The sequence below is a fragment of the Rhodnius prolixus genome, unplaced genomic scaffold (assembly GCF_049639745.1).
Source record: "Rhodnius prolixus isolate KJV_2025 unplaced genomic scaffold, Rpr scaffold_6, whole genome shotgun sequence".
Classification (NCBI taxonomy): Eukaryota; Metazoa; Arthropoda; class Insecta; order Hemiptera; family Reduviidae; genus Rhodnius; species Rhodnius prolixus.
Window position 1 is genome coordinate 19,270,176 of NW_027411634.1, and position 19,045 is coordinate 19,289,220.

Consider the following 19,045-nt stretch of genomic DNA (forward strand, 5'->3'; position numbering starts at 1 on the left):
ACGCTACCGAATAAGATTTTGGAAATTTCGAATTATCAGGAATGGATGCGGTTAATATTTTGAATGAGTGATTTCATTTTTTTGTCAAAATTTATACAATTATTTATAAACATCTAAAATGTTAATTAAGAAATTAAGAAAAGTAAATTTAAAGAATAACAAAATGGATATTAGATAAATAGAATATATACATTATAGCAATAGTAAATATGGAAACTTATTAAAGTTTTTAAATTCAGTTTGTTTATTTTTGTAAAGATTGTTAGACAACATTATCTATTCTTTTAGTAGATTTCTTAAATTAGTTTATAGAGGAGGTTTATGTTTTTTCTTATTTAATTCTGTTTCTTCAAACTTTATTTAATGGAATCAATGGGATTTGTTTATTTAATTAATAATTTTGCATTATTTCTTAACACGGTCTATGAGTATGACAATTTCCTTGGTTATATTTGTAGATAAGTAAATTCTGTAATATTAAAGGTATTAATATTCAATAAAGATTATTACTACTACTTCATTTACACTACTAAATTTGCATTTGCATTAATAAATACATTCTCTCTGATACAATCAATCATTCGCTCCTCTTGCCTCCTATCTATTGAGGCAACTGATATTCTGCTCCCCATTTAATTTAAATCCTACCCTAATTCTAAATCCTAGATTATCCAAAACTAAATCTTCTTAAATAAAGTTATGCTTTTTTTCCCTCCAAAAAAAAGAACCCAAACCTTCAGTACGTGTAGAACCAACTGTCGGAATTCATGTAGCAGGGCATCGAGAAGCATCTTTGACTAAAGAGCCCTAGTATGGACACAGCGTCTACCTGCAAAATGGGCATCTAGGTCTCCGTCCACTCATCCGTTAGGCGATGATCAATCCCGCTGGAGGTACTCGACTAGTATGCACAAGCTTTCTATTTTTTTTTTTTTTTTTTCTAATTTTCCATTTGTATAACTCCGCACAGAGTCTACCATTTTCTTAACACTTATTTCTTTCATTAATACTAGCAGATCATTGAGACGCACCGGAATGATCATATCTACACATTCACAGGAAGCACATTTTGCCGCCTTATCAGCCATCACATTGCCAGTCACGTCTTGGTGTCCTGGCAATTTCACAAAGACCGCTCTTTCTTCTAGAGCCGCATTTGTGGATCAATATTTCCAAGATTTCGTTATTTAAATACTGTATCATTCAATATTTAATTTAATTTCTAATCTTTCCCAGAAAATGTTTAAATAATTTGAAGTTATGCATGAATTTGTCAATTTAATGTTTAAACTACATATCGTCGTTGTCAAACCAATATCTGCTATGTGCAATTTTTGAAGATTTCGACATTTTGACTATTACGGCTAGTTTACTAACCAAATTTTCATATAAAAAAACTGCTATGTGACTCTAATGCATTATACGTGAACTGTGGTCGCTAAATATGCTATGTGCATCAGTCAGAATATTGTCAGAATAAAAAACTAAGAAAACTAACGTAATCAAATAAGATTACAGAGCATCTAACCACCAATTTTCAGTCTATCAGAGCTGGAAAAAAGGATGATCCCACTGTGAATGATTTCTGAGGATGTTTATACAGGTCTAATAGTGGAAATGTGCTTCAAACTTAGCCTGTCCGTGTGATCATATAATGCTTCCTCAAACGAAGGCGTCTTCCTCAACAGTATCCTGAACCTTCAACAGCCCATTGGAAATGAACTCGATCTAAGTTAAATCAGTTACAGGAACTTAAACCGTTTATCAACCCTAACTACCAACCATTTTATGATTGTTTAAAGTATAAGTCTGATTAATGCCAGTTTTTTATTGAACAATAATAAAATACTAATTTAAATTAGATATGTTTTTGTACTAATACCTGCTACGAGGGTCTTTTGAAAAGTCCGTGCAAAGACAGAGAGTTAGCACCACTGGCGCGTATCGAGGTTATGTTTAGTTAGTAGCATCTCTTGGAAGAACACACACCAAGTTTCAGCCAGATCGGTCTATTTCTTTGTGTTTGGCATTCGTTTGAATCGAGGAAGTCGAGTGATTTTCAAAAAATGGACGAAAAAGAATTTCGTGTGTTGATTAAACACTACTTTATGAAAGGCAAAACGCCTCAAGAGACTAAAGAGAAGCTTGATAAACATTATGGTGACTCTGCACCTTCGATTAGAACAGTTTATAAGTGGTTTCAAAATTTCCGGAGTGGCCATATGGGCACAAGTGACGCTGAACGTTCTGGACGCCCTGTTGAGGTTACTACTCCAGAAATCATTGATAAAATCCATGATATGGTGACGGATGACAGAAGAGTGAAGGTGCGTGAGATTGCTAGTGCTGTGGGCATCTCGAATGAACGGGTACATAATATTTTGCATCAACATTTGGACATGACAAAGCTATCCGCAAGATGGGTGCCGCGATTGCTCACGCTTGACGAAAAACGAAATCGTGTGAAGTGTTGCAAAGGACGGTTTGCAGCTGTTCCAGAAGAATCCGCAGGACTTTAAGCGTCGTTTCGTCACTGTGGATGAAACATGGATACATCACTACACTCCTGAGACCAAAGAACAATCTAAACAATGGGTTACCAAGAGGGAATCTGCGCCAAAAAAGGCGAAGACCGTTCCTTCGGCCGGAAAGATTATGGCGACTGTCTTTTGGGATTCGCAAGGAATAATCCTCATCGACTATCTGGAAAAGGGTAAAACTATTACAGGTGCATATTATTCATCGTTATTGGACCGTTTGAAAACCGAGCTGCAAGAAAAACGCCCACGATTGGCCCACAAAAAAGTCCTTTTCCATCACGACAACGCACCAGCTCACACCTCAGCAGTTGTGGTCGCAAAATTAATGGAAATAGGGTTCCAACTCGTTTCACATCCCGCCCTATTCTCCAGACTTGGCTCCCTCGGACTACTATTTGTTCCCCAATATGAAGAAATGGCTGGCGGGAAAAAGATTTTATTCAAACGAGGAGGTGATTGCAGAAACGAATGGCTATTTTTCAGACTTGGACAAATCCTATTATTCGGAAGGGATCAACAAACTAGAGCAGCGTTGGACGAAGTGTATAAGCCTAAAAGGAGAGTTGAAAAATAAAAAAGGTTTACCCCAAAAAATTAAGTAGTTTTTATTTTTGCACGGACTTTTCAAACGACCCTCGTATATGCCAAAAGTTGACCATTTCTAAGCTGCTATGTGCACAAATTACACTAATTTGGTAATAATAAATAAATTATTACATTTGAATACCTAAAAATCAAGAAAAATAACGTATAACTTTAATTTAAATTAGTTTTCAAAAATCTGCTTCGCATAAAATTTAACAGAACGTTTTTATTCAATATCTCAAAATAATACTTTTTGCACATAGCTGATATTGGTTTCACAACGACGATATACAAAAATTATTATAGTTTGGAAATTATTTATTTATTCCTCTATTTAATGAACATTTTCACGTTCATCGACAGTATTCAAGACTACCCTCTATTCCTGCGCGAAAACCCTACCCAAAAACCTGGTTAATATAGCCTTCACAGATATAGTATAAGACTTTGTAAACATTAATAATGACCATAAACTAGGTAAAGCAATAAAAACAGTTCTACGCCAATTAACCAATAACGTTTATTGTTATATAAGCAAAACTAAAATTTGTTTTGGTCAAAAAGAAATTTAAAGGAAAACTCTATTCATTGGTTAGAACAATATTAAATCATAATACTTTTTTCTTTTTTTAAAATTAAACTTATTACAAGCATAAAAATATTTAAATGGAGGACTTTATAACAAGGTGATGCTATTTAAACGAAAACATTTCTTAAAAGAAACATTTTAATTACACCAAACATTATATTAAGTAACGAATTCAGTAAATTCCCCCACCCTAAAAGGGGATACGTCTTACTTAATACACATAAATCTCGGGTTAGTATTGCACATAAAGAGAAAATAACATCGTTACAAATATGTAATAAAGAAAAATATATTTCTATTAAATTTTAATTGAAAACAAAGTCCGAATAAGAAAAAAGCAAAAATAGTGTTTATATAATAAGCGTTTTTAAGACAAGAATATAAAATAAAAACGCGTTAAGTAGTTAATAATTAAAAGCTTTAACTCTGAGCTGAGATGTTAGCGTAGTTTAAACTTCCTGGCGATGAATTCTATTGTAAAAGTTATTTCCTGCCACCCACTTTATCGATGTAAAAATAAAAATTAAATAAAAAAAAAAACTATCTTGTCGGTTAGCTGTTTGGTCCATCAAAGGAGTTGCCAAGGTTACAGAGGAAGTCAAAGGAAGTGTCCCCCCTTCTACTCCACCCCTCTTCTATATCACCCTTAAAAATTCCCACTTCCCTTCCAATCACATTTACTATTTACTACTTGCACTATCTTTCATTGAAGAACTTACTTTAAAAAACAAAAAAAAAAACTATAAAACCTTTTTAGTTTTATTCCCTATTTCCGTTGCTTGTAAAATAATACTAGTTTACAAGCACTGTTTTTTTTTTTTTTTTAACTTCTCACATTTACAAACAAGGGGAAGAAGTATCAAAGGTAAAAATAAATCACATTTATTTATGAAATATATATATATGTATATAGATATATATGCCTTCATTTTGTTTTTTCTATCTTCAGTTTCATCTTTTCTTATGTATACATCAATTTTATTTTACACAAATATAGTGCTATAAGATCTGGAAGAGGTTTTTTAATTCAAGCATCAGGTGCCAATCCGTTTTGACAAGATCATCACGGAAGTATTCCTTACAGGCATCTATCGATTGGCGACTGATCTGTAAACAAAACAATAAATGAAACATGTTAAAATTGAAACAATGTAAATAAATACAAACATTTAATGCCAACAATCATCATGTTGTTTTACAACTAATTTCAAGATTCTAAATTTTTTCAAAAATTCCGAACATTTGAATTTTATTACTAACAATTAAATAGTATGAAAAAACCGTACATTATGCTGAATGTAACCTTATAGGGAAGGCTAATACAGCCAACCACTTCTAAGGAACTATCTTAAAATACATAACACACTGACTGAGAACTTCGAAGTACAGGCCTAAGGCAAGGGGATCCACTATCCTGTGTAATCTTCAATGCAGTGGTCATAGCGCGGACTAAAGCGGCCTAAGGGGGAGCTTTTCAAGAACTGAAAGATGAGGTGTGGAAATCAACCAGGTAAAGACCAAATACATGCGAACCTCGAGAGCTTTACTTCCCAACGTGCGATGATTTTAAATATCTAGGGTCATTTATTACAAATAACAATGATATAATTGCAGAAATCTAGGCGAGAATAGCAACAGGTAGGTAACTGATGCCAGTTCGCAGTTTTAGTAAAGAAAATGAAAAGATCCTCGGGGTTTGGGCAAGAAAAAAATTTGGGCCGAAGTGCGTGAATGGCGAATGGAAATTGAACTGATGGAATTGTTTGGATAACCAGTCAAAGTCATCCAAATAAAAATTAAGGGGAGATTGAGATGGTTGGGTCAAGTGGAGAGGGGATGCCTGTGGGAAGGGTACCTCTGAAAACTGTTAAAAGAAAACCCAGGAGGCAGGAGAATTCGAGGGTTCTCTCGATGATGTGGAGGAAGATCTTCGTCGGGTTCGAGTGAGAAGATGGCGCTTTAAGGTTAGCAGACCGTGATGAATGGGGGAAAACTTGTTAAGGACTGTTGCACTAAGTAGTAAGCAAGGAATTATCTTAAAAATGTACGAACTTCATAGACAGAGCTAAGGAGTCGTTTTCCAGTCAATTTCGAAAAGTGAACAACAAACCATTGAGTCAAAACAAACTGTTAGCAGAGAAATGATCTTCAAACCCAAAATTTAGGCTTTACATTTCCCTTTCCTTAATATTGTAGTATATCAGCGTTTCCCAACCTGTGGTAACGCGAGTTGCTGGTTGGTGACACACGAAAAATTATTAATAATAGCGGACAAAAAAAATTGGAAAAAATTAAATCATAAAAATATAAAAACGTTTTTTCCTATAATTCATAAACATTATTTTAATTAATAATATTATTCAGTAAAGTTGTAAATATGTTAAATCATACACTTTTTTAAAACATAAAAAATATTTAACTTACTACAAGCAAAAAATATTGAAAGGGACTTTTATAACAAGGTAATGCTATTTAAACGAAAACATTTCTTAAAAGAAACGGTTTAATTACACCAAACATTATATTAAGTAAGGAATTAAGAAAATTCCCCTAAATCATACACAAGGTAATAAGGTTTAATAAGGTTAGTCTGTCTCTAGATATAAGAGAAAATATAATAACAGGATTAAAATTGTCTTTCATGGAGTATTTTCCAAAACTCGAATGATAATTAGATTTCAAACCCTTCCTAGAATTAGAATACTAATATTTATATCACAAACCTAATATTTCTATAATTTAGACAGGGAATATTTGCACTTAATTGATTTAAATAAAGTAAATAACATTATGTTTAATATATTTTGGAATTAACAAAATTTATTGCTAAAATGGTGGTCAACAATATTTAGATAAATTCTTCTCTTTTCAAGTTATAAGAATGAATTCCTTCTGAAATAAGATTAGGTGGCCCCCTTATGTTATTAAATTTAAAATTAATACTGTAATTTATACAATCAAACCCAAAGATCATTGTTTAATGTGGAATAAGAACGAGCCGGAAACATTAATTGTTTATCAGCTGCCCAGTCTATGAAAGTTTTAGAATCCCACTCCATATAAAAAAATATAATAATCCTAAAGAAGAACTTTGTAAATTAATTAATAATCTTGAAGAGAAAAATATGTATGCAATTTTTAATTATTTAAAGAAAGTTTTAAAACTAAGATCTTACATTTGACAAAGTTTATAAAGTAAACATGAACTTGAAATTTTTGTAACAAATACATTGTATCACTATTCAAATTAAGATAATAATATTAAAATACATTCGGATTAACAAATTTCAAGAAATACAATCATTTTTACGAAGTGGTACAATTTAGCATGATCTACTACCAAGTGGTAGGCGAGCCAAAAAAAAGTTGGGAAAAGCTGTAGTAGACAAAAAATAGGACAGTAAATTGAGCAAAAATTAGCAAATGGCCCATTCTAGGACTTATAAATGGAGTATTTACGGCCTGAATAACCATCAAATCGTTCCTAAAAAAAAATTTACAATTGGAATATAAGTTACCTATCAGAATTTAAAAAAAAAAAAAAAAAAGGTCGGAAGTGAATCGCCAAATAAATGATTAACAACAGTTCACTTTCACTGACTAAAACTAGGTCAAAGGAAGTTCTGTTGTCGTGAGAAATTCTTCTATATAGACTTTTCAACGGAAATATCCGGTTTTGGGGCCCATTTTAGTACAGAAAAAAAAGAGAGTAGTTTTAACAAATTAATTTGTGTTTTGGTTCAGAGTTTGGTCAGCAAAATGCAAAAACAAAACCCAAAAAAACGCTGGAACTTCAACTCGACAAAAAGAAGCGCTACATTGCTGTATGGACATTTCATTTTTTATAGAATTGTCTAGAAAACGGTTTCTACGTATTTCCATAAACTAGGTATACCTAATTAGTTCTACAACTTTTATTTTTAAAAAAATTCCCGAAAAATGTAAAAAAAAAATGGCACGTTTTTGTCTATTTTATTACGACAATAATATTTACAGAAGAGTTTGGTTTGAATTACAAAATAAGCAGACTAGACCTTGGAAGTAAAAAAATAAAAGTTTAAAATAAATTAAAATAATTAAATAAACCAAAGAAACTAATTAGCTATGAATATAAAAGAAAACTTAAATTAATTTTGTTTTTAAATAATAATAAATGTTATTTACAAGTTCCAAAACCTTTTTCTTATAAATTGCGTAAAATGTAAACAAATATTGTTTTCTAATTTTGTTAGAATTACAAAACGGACATGGTTCAAACTGTATTAATTTTGTAGCATGTATTATTAAAGTATAAAAAGTTATTTGTTTTGTTGGAGAGACTCTTAATTTGATTTAATAGACATAAACTTTGAGCTGACATAATGAAACTGAAATATTGTTGTTGCTAATAAAAGATAGCTTTATAAATTACATTGTATGAGGATTATGTTGGTACGTTCTGCTTATTGTTCTATATCGTCGTTGTCAAATCAATATCTGCACTTTTTTTTTTTTTTGAGATTTCGACATTTTGACTATTATGACTAGTTTACTAACTAAATTTTCGTACCGTTAGTACTTGTACCGTTTATTGACCCTGACTACCATCCATTTTATGATTGTTTAAAGTATAAGTCTGATTAATGCCAGTTTTTTTCAACAATAATAAAATACTAATATAAATTAGACATGTTTTTTCACTAATACGTACGAGGACTGTAAATTAAGTAATGATATTGATTTTTTTATTCAAAAAGAATTACAATTCTATATTGTCACCTTAAAAATAACTTCCTTCTGAAGCCACACAGCGCTGGAGACGTTTCTTCCACTCCTCATAGCAATGCTTGAACTCCGATACTGGAATAGCCTTCAGCTGGACGGTTACAGCCGTTAGAATGTTTTCAACTGTCCCAAAATGAGTTCCCTTGAGGTGATTTTTCAACTTCGGGAAGAGACTGGTGACGAGTTTTGGGTGTTTGAGTACGACCCAGAAACCAAGCGCCAGAGCATGGAGTGGCACACTTCAACCTCTCCAAGACCCAAAAAAGTCGAAGATCAAATGCACAACACTGATTTATTTTTTTCGATATCCACGGAAATCGTCCACAAAGAGTTTCTACCTCAAGGTCAAACGGTCAATCAACACTTTTACCGAGAGATTCTTGAAAAACTTCGAAAAAGGGTCATTCGTGTGAGACCAAAACATCAAGAACAAGTGGGTGTTGCATCACGATAATGCTCCTTGTCACACAGCAATTTCAATAAACAGAGTTTTTGGCCAGTAAAAACATTCCTGTGGCTCCTCAGCCTCCTTATGCGCCCGGACTTGAGTCCTTGTTACTTTTTTCTCTTTCCGAAGTTGAAAAATCACCTCAAGGGAACTCAGGCTGTAAGCGACCAGCTGAAGGCTATTCCAGTATCGGTGTTCGAGCACCTGCTGTGTGCCGATAATTGACAATTTATAATCTGCTAAGTGCACAAATTACACTAATTTGGTAATAATTAATAAATTATTACATTTGAAAACCTAAAAAACAAATAAAATAACGTATAACTTTAATTTAAATTAGTTTTCAAAAATCTGCTTCGCATAAAATTTAACAGGAGAACGTTTTTATTCAATATCTAAATGTTTTACATTATGCACATAGCAGATATTGGTTTGACAAAGTCGATATAATACATTTTTAATATTGTTTTAGATTGTTATTATGAAAAAAAGTTATTTCTAGGCGTTGAGGTGATTGGGCTTTATAGTGAAGTATCATTTCAGTGAATATATGAAGTTATTTCCCCATATTAAATATTAAGAAGAATTAAATATGCTTAACGACATTAAAAATCTGAAGAAAATTGTGCCTTTTAATGAATTTTTCACCATTTAATATTAAAATCATCTGAGTTTTAGTAAAAATAGTGAATTTCAAGATCAATTTTTAAGAAATTTAAGAAAGAAGATAAATTATTTAATCTGTTTAGAACAGATTTCTTGAATTTTGTTGTTTATTGAAAAAAAAAATCTTCTGTAATTTTCATAATGGCTCAGCAAGGGAGAATAGTAAGAGAGAAAGAGAGACGTACTTCCTGAGGAAGTTAAAATTGCGATAACCAATTTATGAAATTAAGATACGAACCAAGATGGAGAAGAGAAAGAGAAGGGAGATAAGATAAAATAGTTGCGAAGGAAGCAGAAGCAATTAAATACATCCGTCGAGTAAAGTAAGCGGAATACCAAGTAAAAAAAAAAATTAGTAATAATAATTGACAATTCCTCCTTATGTAAGTTTAGAAACAAGATTACAAACACACTAACAATACTATATAGTAGTGGAGGGGAGAGATGCGTGTTTGTTAAGTAGATAAATCAACTTTGTAATAATAAGGGATCCCCCAAATATAATTTCCTACGAATAGATGGTAATTATATAATAATATTATTATTAGCCTTCATTTCAAAAGGTTTTATTACGTAAACTATTTCTTTTAAAATATGAATCTATCTGCAAATTATAATAAAGTATTTGTTCAATTCTGATGACAATGCGCAAAAAGATTTGAAGCCAGGTTCGAGTCCTAGCTTTAAAAGCTACAAGTTGATAATAGATAACAGGTTTATCAGTACTTTCACCACCAATATATATAGGGCAACAACAACAAAAATTACAGACAAATTGAAACAGGAAATTAATTTGTACTTGTGCTGAATTGAAAACTACATAATTTCATAATTATAACGAAAATAATTCAGTACGGAATAACATACGACTTTCTAAAAGGTCAGATATGTTCACGTACACATGAGCATTTTATATTGTTTCGAGATACAATATTAATGTCCATTGCCTCTATAATATTTAATTCACATTTCAAATATGTAGAAAATCAGTTGAACGGAAATGCTTTAATTTTATTTTACGATATGCCATCTAAATAGTATTGAAACCCGGGAGTACTTTCTCTCAGTTTGTGTCCGCTGCATTCTCCACTGAGAAGAAACTATTTGGGGGAATTCCTTCAAAAAAGGAAGTCCCAATTAAATCAATATTCTCAAAACAGACTCATACGAGTATGATCACCTAAATAAGATCTACCATTATGTAATAGAATCTTTAAAGCTGAGATCATAATATACGAATAAAGAAATAGAGTTTAGCTAGAATGTTTAATTTACATCAAGAATCATTATTATTATCTTTTGCTTATATAGGAATGTAGTAATTATTTTATTATAATGTATTTTACATTAAATACAGAAATTTCTCTACTTGTCTACTAAATAAATTTTTGTCAATAAGTACAAGTAATTTGTTTCCAGTTAAAAGCGGATATAAATATGTCTATTTAAATCATTTATTGTTTAGGGAGCTTAAATAAATTGTAACAGACAAATATTATTATCTGATTAACTTTATTAACTCGCATAACTAAAGTTTTTATTTATTTATTTTTATTGAAAATTTTTCCCTTCCATTTTTATTCTATTAACTTAATCACCACAAAAATACTAATAAAACTGTAGGTACTGAGAAGTGGCAATTCAGTTAATATATTTTCTTTTAATTAAGTGATGGGGCTGTGGTGGTTGGTCTAGTGGTCATGATTGTGGCTTTGTGTGTCAAAGATCACCGGTTCGAATCCTGTGTATGGCTACTTTTTATTTGTTAGGAAAAATTGTTCTAAGTAAAGTATTCCCGCTTTAATTTGAAGTTTTAAAGCATTCCACTTACAAACAAGGTAGCATCAACATTGTAGATGGGGATTTTTAGTAGCAGTTTACTATGAACTCACTCAATTTTCTTGAGCAAATTTTATCAATTGATTGCAAAGAATTTTAAAAATGTGTAAGTGATCATGAACGAGAGTGTTCAGAAGGGCTTACTGAACTTATACCCCATGAAAAACCAAATTTCGAATATAACACTGCTGCTATTTAGCCTTTTCAATGTATACGAGTACTTTGAAATTAGTTTTAAAATAATACAATTATTTCTGTTCAACACTTGGAGAACAGAAACTGTATTATTTATAAATCTGATTGCTGATTAAAAAATTGAATGAAGTAATTTCCGTTCTAGAGTGGATTACCAAATATATATGGGTCAAAACTGATAGCCACTATCGCTGATTAGAAAATGATAGTTTCCTCTCTCCGGATATCATTTCTTATCAAATCTATTCATTAACTGAAGAATCTGAAGTGACTACTCACACGAATTCCCTTACTAGTATTCTCAAGGTTATAACTCATTAGTATTCTTGAATCTTGGAATATATCAGCCATATTTAATTAATTATTATCACTAAAGTTTATAAAACCGCCGTAAAGATCTAAGTTGATTTAACAGAATTTCTGCGGATTCTACAGAATTGGAAAAGTTAATGTAACCAATGTAGAAATCTGCATATGAAAGAATTGGATGGAAGTTCGAGAGTTTTCTATCGCATATGATAGGGTTCGGTCCACTCTTGGCTTAACTCCTTAGAACACGGGATGTTGAACTCAATTAAGCCACTGGCCCACTTGGTGCAACAGGCAAGATTCACGCGGGCCGCAACATATTTACTAATTTTTTCCGAATATCTGGATTCTCAGAGACTGAGAACAGACAATCTTCATTAAGGTAGATAGATGATTATCAGTATTCTCTTGATCTGTGTGCCGTTTTGCCTAATTTTATAGACGGAAATAGTTGCTCACACAAAAATGTACTCCAAAAAATAGCCCAGCAAATATTTTTGGATATTTCTCACCTAAACAAGAATATATTTTGGGAATTCCTACTTAGTCTTTTAAAAAATAGAATCATGCTGGAATTCCACTGAGAGTGGCAGACATATCGCTTACTAAACGTCGTCGGAAATAGTCACCGCGTTTACACATGCCCACTGGCCCTCCAGGAAAGGCCCTGGGGTCACGTGTATGTTATACTGGTCTTCAGTAGTAAAAAGGGTTAACAAGGAATTGAATACTGTATTGCCTCAATCTCCCATAAGCGCTATTTTCTTCCTAACAATTTTTTTTTTTTATATTTTCATTTTATTTCAGTGCATCGTGGGCCACAGATTGGTTACCCTCCGCCTTAGAGCAACCTTCTTCAATTACAGGAGTTTCAAAATATTACTCTACCCAATAATTTGTGCTACTTCTACTATTTAATGTTCTTAACACCCTGTACTGAAGAAATCTGTCCATTTTTCGGCTTGGGAAACTTCTGGAACTTACTGTACTTGCTCTAGCGAGCGCAGTGAGTAAAATTTTATAGTGAATAGCCTAAAAACTTACGTTAAATTGGTTTAAAATTATTGAATTTTATTCCCATTGAAATATTATGGAAATTAGACCGTCCCTATAAAGCAGAGAGGACCAGGTTAAGGTAAAAAAAATAAAAAGATGGTTTAATGGTAACTGGGTCAGTGCCCATTCATGCTGCCGCTGGGAAAGTTAGATGAATGGGTTTAATAATGCAGGGGGTTATATCCAGCTGAATGTTAGTGGTGGGTGGTGAATGCATTCAATAAACCATCCTGCACAGCCAACCGCAAGAGATGGCCGTGGCAAGGGGGAGGATCATCAGTATGTCAGTCGCAGGATATCCATCAGCACACCACCCTCTCTTCAGGAAACAGGAGGATGGACTACTACTACTCAGTTCCAGCAAGCTAGGCTATTAATAATTTCTAACGCTGCATTATTTATATTAATAAATAATTCTCGACAAATCCATTCATTATAAATAAAGATGAACAGAAATAATTTTCAAGGTTGTTATACGAGTACAACGCAAAATAGATTCGTGCTACTGAACTTGGAAAAGAAATAAATATTATCAAGAAGCATTTGTTATTTATTTTTATTTTTAACTTTTCACAAAATATTGAAGTACCAATTTTCCTAAAAACCCAAAAAATATCAATTCTCTCCAAAAAAACCAGAACCAGAGGAACGGGTAGGGATTCGATTCCCATGCGAGAACTCTGCTTTAATTCGATTCTTTTTTTCTTAGAAAATAATAAAATTAAAAGTTATTATTATTTATTTATTTATTTTTGGGCCCACTGAGTCGTCAATGCCCTGTGAAGAAACAAGCTATTTTGTTAGGATGACTTTTCCACATCCTAAATAGAACCAAACTCTCCTGGAAATCTTCAAGGAGGATTCAGTAAATATCCTTAACTAACTCCTTAATAGAAATTTAAATTTTAAAAAGTTAAGAATTTATTTAACAACAAAAGGTGCAGAAATCAGCTTAATACCAAACATTTCATTCATATTTCAGCTCTTAATTTCATTTAGAAATGTTCGTAAAAGCTAAAGTTAAAACTAATTCAAATTTTTTAACAATTAATATCATTTAAGTAATTTTACTGTATTAAATTTTCATTCATATTTTATAGAATTTATTAGATGTCACAGACCCTTATATTATTTCATTCATAACAAAAGTTTTCGTTATAATAATGATAAAATGTATATTACATCTTCATAAATAAATAGGTACTTTTTTTAACTCTATTCCAAATTATTCTTCCGATTTATCTTTATTTCAAAAATCTGGTTTCGAATCCAGAATCTCCGCGTGGAAATCCAGTACAAGCTAACCAATGAGATAATCCCTTTTTATATATCCTAGGATAATATTCTTCTTTTTAAAGAGAGTGTACGCTGAAACCACTGTTTTTATTTGTTCAAATTATCGGCAAGAATCGTGGCATTTATATCGCATTTAATTACAAAAAAAATCAGTCAGGATAAAATGGGTTGTATTACAATTAAAGAGCAGCTTTTTGGGTCACAATTTTTATGTGGGATGCAACGGGATATTCTGGTAAGCTTGCCGTTTGCTTGCGAATGGCGTTTTAGTGAAGGAGGATACTCACAAAACCTAACAGCCAATCAATTTGCTCCATTTTAACCGACATCCAATTAATTTGCACCATTTTAATCAACAGCCAATCAATTTGCACCATTTTAATTAACAGCCAATCAATTTGCACCATTTGAATCAACAGCCAATCAATTTGCACTATTTCAATCAACAGCCAATCAATTTGCACCATTTCAATGATTTCAACCAATCAGAAACCTATTAATGACAAAAATAAAAATAAAAGGTAATAATTGTTACCAATTTTTGTTGTCGTTATTTTTGAAGTTGGTAGAATCCAACAAAAAAAAACACCTTTTACCAAATCGTGGAAGAGGCTGATCGCAGGATATGGAAGAAGATTTTAAAGATAACTAATTCAACTGCGGAGGATGGTACAAAAATGGCAGCTGTTGCTGGTGGAGGCCCCCTAGGTCCATGATGGATCGGAGAGCTTTGGAAATAAAGGAACTTCCCATGTTAGTCGCCTTTAAATTTAAATTTGTAGGATGTAGAAGGGAGTCGCTGGCTGTAAAGCAAGATCTACGTGGACTAAGATCTCATACATCTAAATTTGTAATTTATTCGAATGGCAAGTCTTATACAATTACACTTATTTCTGGGCTAGAAATGATTCCAAATAAATTTAATTTGAGCCCAACTACGAGTCTTAATACTAACAATTAACTCTTTAAATATCTTTCAAAACTAGATCACATTTAATACAAATATTAAAAAATACGAGGAAAAACAAAATTAAAGAAATAAGTCCACATATTTTGCGAGAAAACTTTATTATGATAAGCGATATTACATTCCAAAGTTGAATGGGTGTTTGTTGTTACATGTATGTTGTAAAGGAGGTCAGTACGCAGGCAGTCAGGGTGGCCACCCTTATTTCACCCCTTTAATGAGCAGCACGGCCTAAATCTATAATGGTGGCCTAGTTTCCAAGGTCATTGTGCACCACGTGTGTTCGGGTTTTTACTGGTCGCAAATCTTTCATTTTGTATTTAAGGCGCTTCAATATCTGAGGTTATTAGCGCCCGGAGCTGTTACCCAATAGGGACTTAAATTAAATTGTAATGTAGAAATTAATAATTAATTTGTCTTCAGTAATTAGTTTAACATTAATTTGGGGTTTCTTTTACTTCTGTAAAACGAATTCAAGACGAAAATTTTGTTTCAACTACGTAATTAAAATTTAGAGAGAAACCAACTCTTAACTTTATCATTCTATTTTAATAGGCGCATGTTTAAGATGATTATACAGAATAAAGGGCATAATAAAGATAAATTAGAAGAATAATTTAGAATAGAGGTAGAATAAAGTGTCTATTTACTTAATTATGAAAATGTAATATACATTTTATCATTATTATAACGAAATATTTGTTATGAATGAAATAATATAAGGGTCTGGACATCTAATAAATTCTAAAAAATATTAATGAAAATTTAATGCAGTAAAATTATTTAAATGATATTAATTGTTAAAAAATTTGTATCAGTTTTAACTTCAGCTTTTACGAACGTTTCTAAATGGCTGAAATTAAGAGCTGAAATATGAATGAAATGTTTGGTATTAAGCTGATTTCTGCACCTTTTGTTGTTAAATAAATCCTTAACTTTTTAAAATTTAAATTTCTATTAAGGAGTTAGTTAAGGATATTTACTGTATCCTCCTTGAAGATTTCCAGGAGATCTTGGTTCTATTTAGGATGTGGAAAAGACATCCTAACAGAATGCTGACTGCAGAATTAATCCTTCAAGACCGTGGGCCTATAAGGTTGATTTTAGGCCTATTAACTGGCCACTGGAAACACATGCATCGCATGGGCCTGGCAGATGATAGCCTCTGTAGGTTCTGTCAGGAAGAGGAGGAAACGGCACTGCACGTGTTGTGTCAGTGTGAGGGGCTCGTGTGGCTAAGGGTGTTACTTCTTGGGGAGGAAAAACCAAGGCCTGTGAGCTTTACCCAAGAGTCGCTCTCCAGCATTAAGAGTCTGATTAAAAGACTGGGTCTGGAGGGTGAGCTTTAGAGTGAGGGGAGCTAAAATAGATCCAAAGGGATCGCAGTGGCGTAAGCCTTGAGGCCGCCCTAGTCTAATCTATCTATCTATCCTAACAGAATAGCATGTTTCTTCACGGGGCATTGTCGACTCTCAGTGGGCCCAAAAAAAGAAGGTGGGTCTAAAACCCATTAGCCGACTGTGGGGGAACTTAGACAACGAAGATTCTGACAATTTGTAGCCTACCAGATGCTAGAGGAGGACGAACCAACCCTCTATAGAACCCTCTCAGATCTTGAGATTCGTCTGGAAAGGAGCGGGAGCTGTAAGGACTCACCAGGCTTAGTTGAAGGAGTTTCAATACATTTTGAAGGTTGCAGTGCACTGTTACACACCGAAGAAGAGGAAACACATAAATTTGTATTTTTAAAATACAGGGTGTCCCAAGCTATATGGATAACGACTTTTTCTCGGAAACTAAGATAGCTAGAAGAAAACTGAAAAATACGTGTTCCCTTAGTTTTTTGTTAGAAATCCAAATTTAATTTGTAAATTTTTTTGGGTGCATCCAGAAGCGAGATACAGGCACCAACTTCATTTTTTCAAATGGGAGGGTGTGGTTCTTATTTCAGAAATAGATTCCTCTATTTGTTTAAAGAAAAATTTACTTGAACGGTTTTTTTCTGTGAGCGATATTTTAGAAGTTATGAATGAAAACATGATTCTTATAAGAAATTTCAAAATGATAATATTATAACGGTTTTTGTTGATTAAATAAGAAGAAAAGTACTATTTTATTATAAATTTCACTCCACATTAATATTACAGATCATGCTCGAAATGGCCTCCACCATTAGAGATGCATAGACATGCTCTTTCCTGCCAATTGTCCCTTACTGCCAAAGAAATAGATTCGAATTTAACCGAGTTACAGGCATCTATTATTCTCTGCTTTAGTTCATCTACAGATGCAATTCCGGCTTGATTCTGTTACCCCTAGATTTAGAAATGCTTTTAGATAAGCAGAAATAAGGAAAGAAAGAAAAAAGTTATGAATAATCACCTTGTTTTTCAGGTATCCCCAAAGGAAATAGTCCATAGGTGTCAAGTCCGGTGAACAGGTGGACCCCTGAATCGCCTCCCGTGTCGATATAACACGCCCATCAAATTGCCTATCGAGTTATCTCTTTACAAGCCTGATGGTGTTATAAAATATCGCTCACAGAAAAAAAACCGTTCAAGTAAATGTTTCTTAAAGAAAAAATAGAGGAATCTATTTCTGAAATAAAAACCACACCTTCCCATTTGAAAAAAGGAAGTTGGTGCCTGTATCTCGCTTCTGGAAGCACCGAAAAAAATTTACAAAATAAATTTGGATTTCTAACAAAAAACTAAGGGAACACGTATTTTTTAGTTTTTTTCTAGCTACCTTAGTTTACGAGAAAAAGTCGTTATCCATATAGCTTGGGACACCCTGTATATTAATCTATTTGTTTGAATTTATAGATAGAAAAATCACTACAGGACATACAACACTTAATTACCCAAAATATCCTCAATTTAAAAAAAAAAAAAAAAAATTAAACGACCGGAAATCACGAAGAAAACAAAAAGTAGAAAGTACACAACCTTGAGAATTCTATACTAACAACTTCCGTTAATTTACACGAACAATTAACTATGTTTTCTTACAACCACAAAGAAAGGTAGATCTATAGCGAGTTTTGAATGAAGCTTATTTTCAAAAACACTTTTTAGTTCATAACTAAAATTATAGCTAGTTCAAATTAATTGTCATTACTAATTTCCGGTTTCCAGTTAAGAGTTAAGGTTTTCTAAAGTTAAAGATAGAATTCACATAAAAAGTACATACTTCTACACAAGTTTTGCAAGATGAAATGGTGAGTTTATTGATTGGTGATTTGCCATAGATAATTAAAAAAAAAAAAAACACGCGGGTCTTGTGCGCATGTGTATATACAATATAGTAATATAAAGAAGACCATACTGTAACACTCAGCTTCGCCAAAAGGCCAAACCAACCGTGTGGAAAATACATCCCCCTTAGCTTGAGTATTTCTTCAATAGACAGAACTAGGTCAGCCACGTGTTCATTTAATGGAGACACGTGGCACTAACCACACCATTCTTTTAGAAATGGGGGGATGTTGCCCTCCAAAAGAAAGTAGAAAAGTGATTGTGAACACTCCCCAAAGAACGATCTCAAGATCTCGAACTATTTTTTTGTAAACTCTCAATTTTTTTTGGAAACATATTTAATTTTTACCAATATTAATATTGTTCGGAAAATCGTACATTTTACAGCAATAAGTACAGGGAAAGCTACCTCATCATTTCACTGAAACTGCCTTAAAATCAATAGTCCTGTAAATTCAATTGAAAAAGAAGATCTAAGTGAATGAAAATATACACAGTTTATTTAAAACTTAATTGGGAAACAATAATTATATA

The 19,045-nt window shown here is 32.5% G+C and overlaps 1 protein-coding gene across 2 annotated transcripts in view; it reads right to left on the reverse strand.

Moving 5' to 3' along the window:
• Positions 1-4,580: 4,580 nt before the first annotated feature.
• eIF5B (eukaryotic translation initiation factor 5B) overlaps positions 4,581-19,045 on the reverse strand; it is an 89,937-nt gene continuing 75,472 nt past the window's right edge. For both annotated transcript variants that reach the window (XM_074142248.1, XM_074142247.1), the window contains one exon: positions 4,581-4,821. In XM_074142248.1, coding sequence (XP_073998349.1) covers positions 4,714-4,821 — 108 coding nt within the window. In that variant the 3' untranslated portion in view covers positions 4,581-4,713. The remainder of the gene's footprint in view (positions 4,822-19,045) is intronic.